Below are 15,575 nucleotides of genomic sequence, written 5' to 3' on the forward strand. Positions count from 1 at the left end.
ACCAGTTTAAGATGCATTCTTTCAGACTTGTGCTTGAGCAAACTGAAAATTACAAAGTATAAAACCAACATACCGCAGCTCCCTTTGAGCATGCTTCCAAACATTGCCAGGCATACCAGCACCTTGCATTTTCCTCTCGAGGGCAATGACATCATCATCATCATCATCAGTATCACCAAGCTCCGCCCTCATCTAGGATAATAAAAAGGACCTTACTTAACAAAGTGCTGACTGTAAATACATTGTGACAAAAGCAATGTTGCTACTTAGTATTCCACATGGAGAGTTTTCAACAATGACTCATTAAACTCTAGATTCCATGTTCAAGGGTCTCAATTTCATCCAATGACAGGCACATGATAAACTGATTTGAATGTGCGCACAGAATGACAGCCACCACTTCCCCTAGACAAGAAATTACAAGTTACCAAGCACTTCTTAAGGAACAAAAACTTACTTGTTATCAAGCACCCATGGTTTTTCAAAAGTAGATAGACTCTCTGGGATTCAAGGGCCTATGTCTGCAACAATGACATACAAGAGACCAAACTGTATTCGTCTCTATATCAGTAATAAGGTGCTTCTGTACCAGGTGATAACATTGCAACCCCCAATTGGGGAGCATGATGATGTGGGGCAGCCATGGCAGCTGATGGCATGGTAACATGCTGGCGTGGCACTTGAGGACTAGGCAATGTCAACAAATGAGATTGCTGGACAAAAAAAGCACACGTGATTGACTGATTTGGGAAGAATGTCTAGCTGGTTTATTGGAAACCTAAAAAGGCAGCCCATGCCCTGTGCGGGGAAGTTGGTACCTTAGAGGCATCATCGACTTTGGCTGAAGATAAAATAGGCTGTATCTGAGGGTAACTGCCCTGTATCTGAGCATCAACTTTTTCTATCTAAGCAGCACCTAGTATCTGGACCTCCCTCTGCCTCTATGTAACAGAGGTGAATCCACATATCTGTGAGGAGGCTGTACATCAACTCCAGTGCTCTTCTTAATTGACAAAAGTAAAAAAGTACTGCAAGTGGTGCCAGTTTTGCCACCATTGCTCTCCCAACAAGAACTGCGCCTCTTTTGAGAGAAGTGCTCATGCCCTTGGAATGTATTATTGGGCTCTTTCTGTACTAATTCTACAATTTATTCTTCAAATTCATGTCTTCTACGCTTTCTACAGCCTACCGAAGGTCAATGGCCAGTTCCATAGCAAAGAATAATTGTTTGCTTCCCTAGAAAGCAAGCGGATCCATACATAAAAGGTGAGCTGTATCATGGTGGCAGTCTGAACGAGGATTCCATAATGGCAGAGATCAATTGTTTGCTTTCCTACCAAGCAAACAGATCCATACATAAAGACAAGTTGTATCATGGAGGCAGTCTCAATTAGATTCAGGCAACGTAGGACGACAGTAGAAGCTTTATGCTAAAGCCTCTAAGTGTGAGTTTATTAAGGAAGAGTTTCTCTATCTAGGTCGCATATTATTACTCGCAATGATCCTGATAAGCTTGACAAAGTGTGAAACTCACCCATTCTGAAGAATGTGTGTTTAGTTCAGTCCTTAGGTTTACTCGATTCTTTTGCAAGTTGGACTACTCCAAAGTTGTTGCTCTGCTTACGCAACTTCTGAAAGAAGGACCAAAGAGTTTGGGACCTCATCGTAAAGGTAACCCTCCTATTGTCTAGGATGAGAGTCTCTTTAAGACGCAAACAATTCGAGACTACTGCACCAATGCTACATATTGTGGATCCTAGAAAGCCATTCATTGTTAAGACAAATGCTAGTGATTATGCGGTTCGTGCAATGCTTTATCAAGATGGACATCGTGCTAGGTTTGAAAGCAAGAGGCCTTTTGACGTTGAATGCGTTATCCAACATATGAGAGAGCTTAATGCCGCGGTCCATACTTTGATAAAGTGACAGCATTACTTGTATGGCTCTACCTATGTTGCATGCACCGATCATCACACTTTGCTCTATGTCCGTGATAAAGGTGACCTCAGAGGGCCAAAAGGCTAAGACAATATTCTATCAAAGGTGGACTATTGTTAAGAAATGGAAAAGTCTACATACCGGAAATCCATAAGGTTCTACAAAGGATTTTGTCTCTAAGCCAAAGATTGCCAAGCTTGTGATTTCTTGTATGATATGCAAGAAATGCACAAATTGACTAAGGATTATAAAAGGGCAGCTCGTGACGGAGTTACTGCTTATTCTAATCAAAAGAGGTCTCCAACGAGTGAAGGACTCAAGATATGGGACAATGGGTCTATGGAAAAATACCCAAAGATTCCAAGACTATGTGAACTGGAAAGATATAAGCTTCAGCTAAATTTTGAGGTCCATTCTTGATCACAAAGAAGATAAGCCCTGTTGCCTATAAATCGGCTCTTCCCTCGAAAGTTGGTGTGCATCCAATGTTTCATGTCAACCACCTTTTAAAAAAACCTAGGTGAAGCTTAGACTATTGTGCCTATCAAGGAAAATAATTGGAAAGATATCCAAACTGAGTATGTTCCTCGAGAGCCATGCTTTCTTTACCGCCGAGATGGTAAAGAAATTCATTGACAGGATGAAGACTAGGAGAGCATATGATCACGATGGCCTCATAGCAGAGCATCTTATACATGCCAGAGATTTGCTTGCACAGCTTCTAGCAACGATGTTCAACCGTGCCATGTGTGAGGGCCTACCTAATACATAGAGATTGTCCACGATCGTACCTATCTTCAAGTCAGGGGACCCTATGGAGCCTGGGAACTACCGCACTATCATGATTGGGCACACATTGGCACAATTGAACGCATCCATCCTTGAGCAATAGTTGAGTAGATGGGCAGAGAGAGAGGGTGTAAGGGTAGCAAGATAGGCGGGTTTTAGGAGAGGTTTCTCTACTCTTGATCATATTCAGACACTCAGAGCCATTATTGAGGAGGGGAGATCGTGTGGGAGACGGCTCTATTGTTGCTTTTTTGGACCTCCGCAAAGCCTTCCATACAGTGCCTAGAGCTAGATTGATGTGCAGACTGCAAGAGATGGGGGTACCCAAAGAGTTGATTTGGGGATCATGGCTCTATACAAGTCAGTAGTGGGGCATGTACGCACTCCAGAGGGGATTTCTGATTTGGATCACTCCACTATTGGGATGAAACAGGGTTGCCCACTATCTCCTACACTATTTGGCATGTACGTGGATGAGGTTGTTGACTACATTGAGAGGGATGGTGATAGAGGAGCAAAGTTGACATGGATCCACTATTGTTATATGTTGATGATATTTTGTTGATTTCCGACTCTCCGGAGGGGATGCAATATCATTTAGATGCTTTGTACACATTTGCCCACGATAGTGGATTGTCTGTTAACCTGGGGAAAACCAAGGTTATGGTGTTTAACACCACACCACAGTGGGTCATGAGCTCGGCACCTAGTTTTACATATGGCCAGGAGACAGTGGAGTATACAGATGCATACACCTATCTTGGGGTAGTCTTCAGTGGATCTGCGTTTTCAATGAGGAGAGTAGCAGAGACTAGATTGAAAAGAGCTTATGCAAGCTTGGGAGGTTTGGAGAAGATGTGTTCGCAGGTTCAGTTTCAAGAACCTCGGAAGTGATGGCTGGCAGTGGAGAGTGCTCATTGAAAATCCTCCATGCCTCACTAGAGTCCTGACTCATAAACAGCTGATACAGATCACGCTCTAGTTGAGATAGGTAAACCCTCTTCTTTCGTCTCACTAGATGGCGAAAGATAATCCGTGACTGTCTATGTGTAGTAGTACCCATGAGCACCTCCCTCTGTAATTTGATCCTCGTCTCTCTACACTCCTCATCATACCAACTATTCTGAGTCATGCTCCCAGATCGTCTGCGTGTAGGCTGGCTATGGGGATATGCCTCTGATGCTGCATCGTGGAGCGTCTGTGTCATAATCTGGGTGATCTCATCTAGTGGTCGTCCTAGCTCATGAGTGCATAGCTTCCTATATATCTCATCAGAGTACACGGGATCCGTCTCCCTCGTGAAGGTATACCGAGTACGTGTGGAGGCCTCTTCCAATGGAGCTGTGTTGAACTGGAACGATAGAGTGAAAGACAAGATAGCATGATCAACTGCTACCCCAACTAGCCTAGTTCCCACCATGAAATCTTCAAACGAAGGAATGAGTCCTGGCAGAGCCATAACATAATCCACTGTACTAGCACCATGCCGATGTGGAAAGCATGTTAAACCACCTGCTGCAAGGAATCTCTGTAGGCCATTCAAAATGGCCAATCCATGTGCAATCCCCATATCGATCAAGTATCTGCCATACTCAGTGTGCTCCTTATCCTGTGATAATCTAGACAGGCCCATTTCTGTAATATCAAGCTCTCGCATCAACTCCTCTGAGGTATCAGAAAATACTGTTTGGTGATGGACAGTCCTAGCATTGAAATCCCTCAAGATAATAATGTCGTCATCTCTGGAAAACTCCCATATATCATCGTCCAAAATAGAGAAGGGGGATTGTCCTCTAGGTGATGCATATACTGACGTACTAGGAGGGAAATAGCAAATAGCGATGTAGCGATATCTGCCTGTCTCTGCCTTCAGTCTCACCCACATGTACCTAGCATGCTCATCCCTCCGAGCTATATGTATCAGAGACTGCAGCTCCTCCCTGAATAAGACTGCCACTCCTATTGAACCTCGTCCTCTGTGCTCTGATCGAGTCTCCTGTCTGCAAGTTGTCTCCCATCTGTATCCGCTCACATGGGGCATGGATTGCCCCGGGGCCCGATGCGTCTCAAAGTAGAAAATGATGTCTCTCCCTATGAAACTATCCTCAAAGGCCCCTACATCAAGGCGCAAAGATCCATTACAATTCCATGTAGCCACTCCGAGTGCAATCCCACAAGTCTCGCACCGTCATGCGGGGCGCTTCTCCAGAATAACCACTCGTCCATCCCTGTAGAAGGCCACTTTCCCCTTCTCTCGAGCTGTCATTATCTCAGGCATAACTTCTTTCATATGAGCAAGCTGTGTGAGTGTGAGGTCATCTGTCACAAGACGAGCACCACGTGCCAATAGAAAAGAACAGACTGAACAGACTTTTAGCACTTTAATAACAACTGAACACTGAGAGAGAGAGAGAGAGAGAGAGAGAGAAAGAGAGACGACACGCGACACGGAGTGGCGGAATTCCACCCCAGAGAGTTGGCCCCAAAACTTGGCACCCCTTTTAGTATTTCTTTATATTCCATCAACATAGTACAAGCTGATACTCCAGACTCTGCACCTTCTCCAGGAAGCATGCCAAAGAATGAGCCCTAACCTCATATTTAAAGGCCCTAGGCCCCAAAAGCAGTTTACAGTAAAAAGCTTTCAAACTCAAAAACTTATGGTCCAAAAGCAAAGCCAAAAAGCTGTCAACGTAATTTCATGGAAATCCGTACAACAGTCTGCGCAAAACACGGTAATCCGTACAGCCTGCCACGTCACCATGCCAGTGCAATTTTTTGGAAATCTGCCACGTCATCAGTTTGCGTGTGTATGCAGTCCTTTATGTCACTTGGGGCCCCATCGGATGGGGTCTCCATAAGTTGGTAGGACTTCTTCTTCTGATACTTGTTCTTCTAAGGGTTTAGGCCCCTTGGCCAACATCTGCAAGTTGGCTCCATTCTTTAGGGCTTTGACACATCAACAGTTTGTTACATCATCTCCAAGAAATATGCCCGTTTTCTTTAGTGTAGGACGCTTCTTCAAGAAGTCCTTCTTTGCCTCCATGGATGGGAAGCGCATGATTAGAGCTCTTTCCTTTGAAGTCTCCCCATTTCCTTGTGTCTTCTTCCCTACCCTCCATGCCTTTGTATGAGTAGCCTCACTACCCATCATGCGGAGAAGTTCTTTGACTTCCCCTTCCACATCATCTCGGTCTTTTAGACCGTTATTCGTATGTGCAGAGCTCTAGTCTTCCTTCGCTGCTCTTCTTCTAAAGTCATGTTGATGATTGTAGGAGTGGGGATAGATGTGGTTTCTTTCCCTTTCCCTTTCTTAGCGACTTCTATCCATTTCTCGGCCTCGTCCCCCTTCTTCTATGTCTTTGTGATTACATCCACCCACGAAGACATCTTTGCCCCATTCTGTTTCTCTTCCTCTTTGATCATCCGTACCTGTTCCTTGATGACCTTGATTTCGTCGATCACCGAGGGTTGGAATTCACCTTCCTCTAGTCCGTTGCTTGCTCTATCAGCAAGCTCTCGCTTGAGGGCTGAGACCTCTTCTTTGAGTGCTAGTGAACCCGCCTTAAGTGCTTGTATCTCTACGTGCAGGTCCTCTTTCTCCTTCTTCCATTGCGTGCCTTCGTTGAGGAACATTTGAATAAGGTTTGCCTTCTCCTTCCACCATCTTTCCATCTCTACTTTCCACTCCTTCATCTCCCTTTCCACTTGTGTTATCTGCTTGTTTGTAAGCTTGAAGGTTGCCTTCGTACGGGACTTGCAAACTGGTGAAGCGCTCATGACCTCCATCCTACCTTTGCTTCTACTGTGAGGACGTGCTGCACAGTCTTTGGTTTGTTGCCGGTTGACGCACCCTATTTGAAGCGCGCACAAAGCGCAACAACCAGTTACCACCTGCGCGCAGCGCGAGTACAGGACAGGAGAAGTTTACGCCATCAGACTGAGAGAGAGAGAGAGAGAGAGAGAGAGAGAGAGAGAGGGGTGGGGAGAAAGGCAGAGGGTAGTTCATAGACTCAAACTACCATCACCATCAAGAGCACTATCTTCCTACGTTGTATAGGAGAGAGCAATGGGCTGCAAACCCTAGCTCTTGTGTGCAACCTGTTTCCGGCGACTTGCTCTGCCCTTGTGCGACCTCGTGAGCTGCACCACTGCTCTACCCTGCGCGAGCTCGCAACCTGCAGCTCTGCCCTCCTGCTGACGTGCATGCTGTTGTAGAGATGCAGCCCTGCGTGACCTGCTTTCCCTGCGTTTCTACAACCCTGCCCAACCTGCTTGCATGACCTGCTCCCCCTGCGCGCTCAACAGAGCCCTACACGACCTTCTCTCCCTACGCACTCAACAGAGCCCTTGGTGTGTGTGCCTTCTGTGAGAGAGAGAGAGAGAGAGAGAGAGAGAGAGAGAGAGAGAGAGAGAGAGAGAGAGAAAGAGAGAGAGAGAGAGAGAGAGAGAGAGAGATGATGAAATGATATATTAAACGTCTTCAAAAGGCCAAAATGACATATGAGACCAAACTGATACAATCCTTGTGGATCTAATCCAATGTTTGGGTATAAAAATAAAATGAAATAAAGTGAATGTTAGGTGCAGCGGAATGAATGTTTGCGCTTTGCTCAAGATGAGTGCTCCGAATTGTGCTCAAGGTTCATTCTGTTCTTATGGAAGGTAGAGCCTTCCGTTCTTAATGAGAGAATGCTATGATCACAAACAAAGTGAATGGACACTGTGCGTGCAAGTGTATGAGACTGAGAGATAGAGAGAGAAGAGAGATACGACACCAGAGACGTTGTAAAACCCTCCTCCGAAGGCCCCACTCTCGTCGGCGAGAGTGATCTACTAATGATTGCACAATCTGGTACAATGGTGATGCATGAGACTGATGCAAGTCTAAGCTATGTCGGCGATGACGATGGTGATGACAAAGTCGACCTAAGGGCTGAAATCTACAATCTTTCTACTGCTGTCCAGAAACGCTATGGGCTGAAATCTACAATTAGTCCATAAACGCTCATTTGGGGGCTGAAGCTGCAGGTCTTTAGGGCTGAAAACTGATGGTCTTCATGTGCTGAAAATTGCAGGTCTTAGGGCTGAAAATCGCCATGCACAAGGGAGGGCGATCTGGCTCCAAAAACACTAGGGCTGCAATTCTGGAAAACGCTATATGCTGGGATCTGTTGGCGATGAAGCTCTTGCTGGAAACGCCTATGGCTGGAAGTGAGGGCGATGAAGATCAAAAACGCTAGGGATCCTTGTTGAAGGAAAAACGCTAGGTGATGGGATCTTTGCTTGGAGGAAAAACCACTAGGGTTCTTGCTGAGAAGCTGCCTGTTGAGCTTGGCTCATGTTGCCTCTTCTGCCAAATAGTGCTAGCTCTAGTTTGCTTATATACAAACTTAGCAAAATTACCCTACTACTTTCCAACAAAAGTCACTTAAAAATAATAAGTGAAAAATGTCAAAAATACGGAAAATAGGCTAAATACGTTGGAAAATTTTCCTGACTGATTCTGATGGATTCTGATGGGAATGCTTATGATCATGTTGTGTGCAACCAGAGGATATGCTCATTCATGAGTGAAACGTGCTCAACGTACAATATGTTATGCCTCGGAAAAGGGATCACATAAAGACCTTGACTAAAATACAGGAAACGATCACGAATGAAACACTCGAACAATACGTGCGTATCAATCATGCGAACACATAATACTTCCTGTGAGGGTTCTTTGGACCATGGCTCGAGAGCCAAATCGATTCTTCTTGAAGGGGTTCTTTGGACCTAGGCTCGAGAGCCAAGATCGATCCTTCGTGATTGATCAAATCTACAACGAGGTTAGCTTCGCTGAAAAAAGCATCCACTAACACATCATCCTTGTGAACAATCACATCATCTTCATGCAAATCATCATACTCATCAGTATCATCCAAATCATCATGCTTATCATTCTCATTCAAATCATCATGCAAATCATTATCATCCAAATCATCATGCTTATCATTGTCCTTCAAATCATCATGCAAATCATTATCATTTAATTCATCATGCTTCTCATCATCATGCAAATCCTGTGTGTCATGCTTTGGAGAAGAATAGACTGAGAGAGTCTCCGTCTCCTGAATCTCTTGCATCTGTGCCGGCACTTGAGAAAAGAGTCGCAAGAATTCTTGCATGGGTCGGTCGCTCTGTTCTTGTCTTGCCTTTCTTTCTGCTTCTCTTTTTGCTTTGTCTACTGCGTGCCTACGATCCATTTCGGGTTTTCTTTCTGCGTGTTTGCGATTCATTTCTGCCACTCTTTCTGCATTTCTTGCTTCGCGTTCTAACTTCCTTTCCAGAAACATCTGGTCTAAAGTCTCCATACGAGTTAGTGCAATTCTTGACGTAGATGGGGAAGGGGGAGGGTCAGAAAAACCTCTTGGTCGGGAAAATTCTTCTTCGCCTCTGTCATGCTCATCACCTCCAAGCGAAGTATCCATTCCGCTTCGAGTGATGACCATCCATTGAAGTCGTGGGTTCTTGTGGGTTCTTGGGGTCTTGGGTTCTTAACTTCACAAGGAACTTGGGTTCTTGCGGGTCTTGGGTTCTTGAGTTCTTGAGGGTCTTGAGGTTCTTGAGGTTCTTGAGGTTTTCTTTCACTTGCAAACCGTGTTTGAGAAGGATCTTCTCTTCACCCGAGTTCTACTCCTTTCCGCGGACGCACCCCTTGGCGGCCTTGCGCTCACACCAAGGTTGCTTTTTTCCACCTCACGTCGATTGGCCGGCCGCTAAGTGCACGGTCCGCTCTCAATGAGTGAAAAGAGACACAAGGGGAGGCTGGACAAGCCCTTCTTTCTTGGGAGTCCTGTCACTCTTCAAAAACACAATTAGGAATCGACACACCCAAGCAAACTTGGGTTCGTGCAACCGCAACAAGCAAAAAAAAAAACTTGTGATTCTTGTGGTTCTTTCCTTGAGTGATACAGAACACTGCCAAAGCTCTGATACCAATGTTAGGTGCAGCAGAATGAATGCTTGCGCTTTGCTCAAGATGAGTGCTCCGAATTGTGCTCAAGGTTCATTCTGTTCTTATGGAAGGTAGAGCCTTCCGTTCTTAATGAGAGAATGCTATGATCACAAACAAAGTGAATGGACATTGTGCGTGCAAGTGTATGAAACTGAGAGATAGAGAGAGAAGAGAGATACGACACCAGAGACGTTGTAAAACCCTCCTCCGAAGGCCCCACAATCGTCGGCGAGAGTGGATTTTACAATTTGGTACAATGGTGATGCATGAGACTGATGCAAGTCTAGGCTATGTCGACGATGACGACGGTGATGACGAAGTCGACCTAAGGGCTGAAATCTGCAATCTTTCTACTGCTGTCCAAAAACGCTATGGGCTAAAATCTACGACTAGTCCATAAACGCTGATTTGGGGGCTGAAACTGCAGGTCTTTAGGGCTGAAAACTAATGGTCTTCATCTGCTGAAAATTGCAGGTCTTAGGGCTGAAAATCGCCATGCACAAGAGAGGTCGATCTGGCTCCAAAAACGCTAGGGCTGCAATTCTGGAAAACGCTATATGTTGGGATCTGTTGGCGATGAAGCTCTTGCTGGAAACGCCAATGGCTGGAAGTGATGGCGATGAAGATCAAAAACACTAGGGATGCTTGTTGGAGGAAAAACGCTTGGTGATGGGATCTTTGCTTGGAGGAAAAACCACCAAGGTTCTTGCTGAGAAGCTGCCTGTTGAGCTTGGCGCATGTTGCCTCTTCTGCCAAATAGTGCTAGCTCTAGTTTACTTATATACAAACTCAGTAAAATTGCCCTACCTAGTCACTTAAAAATAATAAGTGAAAAATGTCAAAAATAGGGAAAATAGGCTAAATGCACTAGAAAATTCCCTTGACTGATTCTGATGGATTCTGATGGGAATGCTTATGATCATGCTGTGTGCAACCAGAGGATATGTATCTACACTAAGTGACTGGGCATGCACGGTCTACGAATAGACTCACAAAAGTGCCAGATCACTTCTAATCTAGACTGACTAAACCCTGATCATGCTGTAGCTTGTCCACGGACATATAGGGTTGGATGTGTCACGTGACAGTGAAAGACTAAAATCGTCCAATTGAAAATCATCATCATCATCATCCATGCCCGGGGATGCCCGACATCGGGCGTGTCTAAGAAAGTATTGCATCGGTCGTTGAAGAGCTTCATCAATGTCTGCCTCTGTAAATAGTGGTACTGGGCGTCTCCCATGTCGTCCTAGAATAGTCCTGATTCTCTGGTGGAGCCCACGTCAATGTCGTGGTCGCCCCCGTAGACGTGGGTGTCTAGCTCTCTCGAGCTCAGTTGCTCTGTCCACTAATATACCTCTGGTAGAAGTGGGCTCTGAAGTCTGCTGTGAAGCATGCTCATCGGGCTGTTGAGTCCCTGCTCTAAAGAAGTCAGTGATCTCCCTCTATGAATGTCTCCCACTACCTGGTTTCCTCAAGAGACTTTCCCTGTGTCTGTGTAGCTCTAGCAAAAACAACCCGAGGCATCTGTGGTCTTGATATCTCATGACTCCAGTCAATGGTGCAAAGCCCTACCTGAATAGACAGTGAAAGCGGCATGTATCTCATAGTATACCGGACAATGAGAAATGTGATGTAACTCTGTCTCTGGCTCTATATGACACAACTGGCATCTTGGCTTCTGTAGGTACTCTTTTGAGTCCTAGATCTGCCACTCTCAATCTCTAGCCGATGCGATGATGTGCGCATCTGACCAATAGCACACTGTATCCCATAGGATAAATGAGTGTCCATATAGGCCGGTCTGATCACATATCCATCCTCTGTTAGTTGGAGGAGATGCTCTCTATAGAAAGCCATCTTCGTGCCCAACTCTAGTACGGGCTATATCCATGTGCTTTTGGTATCTAGCAGCGTAACCGCAAAACGTTTCAAGGCCGAAACGTTTCACCCTGAAACGCGGCGTTTCACCACGAAACATTTCAGTCCAAAATGAGAGCACGGTGAAACGTGAGACCGAAACGTGCATTTAGCGACTTTGAAACTAAAACTTGGTAACTTGTTGTTAGTGAAACGGCTTGTGTTTCATTTGGTGAACGAAACGTTTCAAGGCCGAAACGTTTCACCTGTCCTGACCTGACGAAACGCGTTTCATGGTGACGTTGGTATCTAGTTGAAGCCATGTGACTGAAACCATGGAGCCACCTTTGCCTGACCCTCCAGAGGCATGCCTAGAAACATGTACTTTCTTTACTTCTGAGAGGGTAAGGAAATCCATTGACAAGATGAAGACAAGAAGAGCACACGATCATGATAGTCTGGTAGCAGAGCACTTTATCCATGCCCGAGATATGCTAGCAAAGCCTCTTTCTATGATGTTTAATAGAGCCATGTATGAGGGTTTCCTTGAGACTTGGAGTATGTCCACTATTGTGCATATCTTAAAGTCGGGAGATCCTATGCTTTCCGGAAATTACCGAACCATCATGGTTGGTCACACTCTGGCTAGGCTATATGCATCAATTCTGGAGCATGAGTTGAGTAGATGGGCAGAGAGAGAGGGCATACGAGCAACAAGACAAGCAGGGTTCAGGAGAGGCTTCTCAACTCTTGACCAGATTTTGACACTCAGAGCCAAAATTAAGAAGAGTAGACACCATGGCAAGAGGATATATTGTAGCTTTGTGGATTTCCGTAAAGCCTTTGATACAGTGCCAAGCCAGACTCATACGCAGATTGCAAGACATGGAGGTGCCCACAGAGCTGATCTGGGGGATCTTAGCTTTATACAGGACAGTGGTAGGACCAGTACGCACTACTCAGGGCATGTCCGACATGGTTCACTCCACCATTGGGGTGAAGCAGGGTTGTCCCCTATCTCCGACTCTCTTTGGGGTATATGCAGATGAGTTTTCAAATTATGTACAGGCAGAGGGTGATACAGGTGCTCAACTTGCAGAGACATGGATTCCGTTGCTATTATATGCTAATGATATTGTGTTGATCTCAGATTCTCCAGAGGGGATACAGCGTCATTTGGATGCATTGCATGTATTTACACGGGACAGTGGATTGTCTGTGAACCTTGGTAAGACCAGGTAATGGTGTTTAACACCACGGCACATTGGGTAAGGAGGTCCGCCCCCACTTTTACATATGGTCGAGAGACTGTGGAGTATGCAGATACATACACTTATCTTGGGGCAGTTTTCAATGGTCCAGTATTTTCCTTGAGACGTGCGGCAGATACGCGATTGACCAGAGCCTATGCAGCATTGGGGAGACTTGAGAGGATATGTTCGCAGGTCCAGTTCCAGGAACCTCGGACAAAGCTTTGGCTCTTTGACACTTTTGGTCACTTCGGCCATGCTGTACGGAGTGGAGATATGGGGCCGCTCAGTTGATCATCATAGCAGAGCTGGCAGTACTTATGGATGGAGATGTATGGAGAAGCCCTTGGTATCTATGATTTCCCGATGATTAGGGCCAAGGCCTCAATACGACATGACATTATTATGGCGGAGCTCGCTGCTCCTCCATTGGTAGTGGAGGTACTCACTCGATCAGTTTCATTTATGCATAGCACTTGAGCTCTCCCTACAGACAGATATGCTCGATTAGCACTAGAGTCTTCGCAACAGTTGGCATTGCAGGGAGATAGATCATGTTGGTATGCAGAGATGGCATCTTGGTTTCAGTTACATGGCTTTAGTATGGATCGGCTACCCCCATTTCAGTACTCTCTAGATGCACCCTCCATCTCCCTCACTAGGGCAGAGATTACCAAGCCTATCAGACAGGACTTGATTCAATTGGATACAAAGAGGACATGGATATAGCCTACACATGAGCTAGGTACGAAGATGACTTTCTATAGAGAGCATCTTCTCCAACTCATGGAGGATGGTTTTGTGATCAAACCAAGATACATGGACACTCATCTATCCACAGGATACGATGTGCTCTTGGTCAGATACGCACATTCTCACATCAGCTAGAGATCGAGACAGGCTGATTTAGAGGAGTACCTGTTGAGTCCAGGATTTGTCCGGTGTGCCAGATAGAGCCAGAGACAGAGCTACATTACATATGTCACTACCCAATATACTATGAGATACGAGGCCGCTTTCACTGTCTATTCAGAGAGGGTTTTGGGCCACTTTCTAGACTCATGAGATACCAGGATCAGAGATGCCTCGGGTTATACTTACTAGAGATTCGCAAACATAGAGAGGACCTCTTGAAGAGGGGCACAATGAGAGAGATCCAGCAACAGCGGAAGATTACAGATTTCTTTCAGTCACAGATAGAGGAGTCCGAGCAACCCCAACAGCATAACAACACCAGAGGCACCAGAGGCATACTGCTTGATCAGGCGATAGAGTTGGGGCGGTCCCGTCGCCCACGGATGAGGGGGCCCTCTCGACATCGACGCAGACTGCGACAGAGGATCCATACCATACTGGCACGACATAGGAGCAGTCCTGACAAAGTGTCTACCTTGGAGGACATTGAATCTATATAGCCTTTTGGATATTGATGTATATGTATATGATGCCTCGACTGTCAAAGAGCTCCCTTGTATCAGCTCACCCTTTGTATTCCCCTTGTATCAGCTTTCACCCCACCCATACCCACTATTTTCTTTTGAGTTCTTTGTACTTTTTGTACCCAAACCTGGTATTAGATTCACCACATGTAACCTTTTGGTCTCATAGGTCATTTTGGCCTTTTGAAGCCGTTAATAATTACATTTCATCTCTCTCTCTCTCTCTCTCTCTCTCTCTCTCTCTCTCTCTCTCTCTCTCTCTCTCTCTCTCTATATATATATATATATATATATATATATATATATATATGGGAGTTTTCTAGAGATGGAGATATCATTCTCTTGGGAGACTTTAATGCCAAGACGGCCAACTCCCAAACGGTATTTTATGATACCTCGGAGGAGATGCTTAGAGAGATGGATATATCGGAGATGGAGCTTGACACACTCACAGGACAGAGAGCACACAGAGTATGGGAGATATCTCATGGAGATGACGACTACGCATGGTTTGGCCATACTTAATGGTCTAGAGATTTTTCCTTCGTCTAGGGGATTCACATGCTTTCCACACAGACATGGGGCCAGTACAGTGGACTATGTCATGACTTCACCGAGCTTCATCTCTAGTATTCAGGATCTCAGTGTGGGACCTAGACCTGTTGGAGTAGCAGTGGACCATGCTTCCTAACTTTTTCAATCTCTTTCTAGTATAGCGCCTTTCAAACACAACGGAGGATTGCACACACACGGTATACTTTTACACCAGAGACGGACTCAATCTATGTGGAGGAGATTTACAGGCGGATGTGGGCAGCCGAACCTGTATATACAATGGGGGAGATCACCACTCTATTGACGGAGATCTTGCATGGGGCAGCAGCAGAGGCATACCCACACACTCAACCAAATCAGAGAAGACTTTCTAACTTCTGGGAACATGCCTCAGAATAGTTGGTACGATGAGGAGTGCAGAGAGATGAGAGTTCAGATTCAGAGCAAGCTTATACTTGGAATCATTACATATAGACAATCTCGGATTGCCCTTCGACGTTTAGTGCGACGAAAGAAGCGGGCCTTTTTAGCCCAGATGGAACGTGATTTGTATCAGCTCTTTTTGAGTCGAGATTCAGGTGAGGCCTGGCGTCTCTTCCATGAACACTCACCTCCTCCAGTGATTACTTCTCCCGAGATTTGGGGTGAGTATGCAGCATCATTATATACAGTACCTGGGCAACCACCATTACCAAACCCTCTAGAGCCATGTCCAACCACTAGTACCTTCTTCACCACTGAGAT

At 45.5% G+C, this 15,575-nt stretch overlaps 1 protein-coding gene across 2 annotated transcripts in view; it reads right to left on the reverse strand.

Annotated features, from left to right (window-relative positions):
- LOC147453894 (uncharacterized) overlaps positions 1–15,575 on the reverse strand; it is a 132,635-nt gene that overhangs the window by 76,037 nt on the left and 41,023 nt on the right. For both annotated transcript variants that reach the window (XM_086515965.1, XM_086515963.1), the window contains exon 7: positions 74–192. In XM_086515965.1, the coding sequence (XP_086372091.1) occupies positions 74–192 (119 nt within the window). The remainder of the gene's footprint in view (positions 1–73; positions 193–15,575) is intronic.

Source organism: Adiantum capillus-veneris, chromosome 7 (genome assembly GCF_014529385.1).
Source record: "Adiantum capillus-veneris isolate H3 chromosome 7, ASM1452938v2, whole genome shotgun sequence".
Taxonomy (NCBI): domain Eukaryota; kingdom Viridiplantae; phylum Streptophyta; class Polypodiopsida; order Polypodiales; family Pteridaceae; genus Adiantum; species Adiantum capillus-veneris.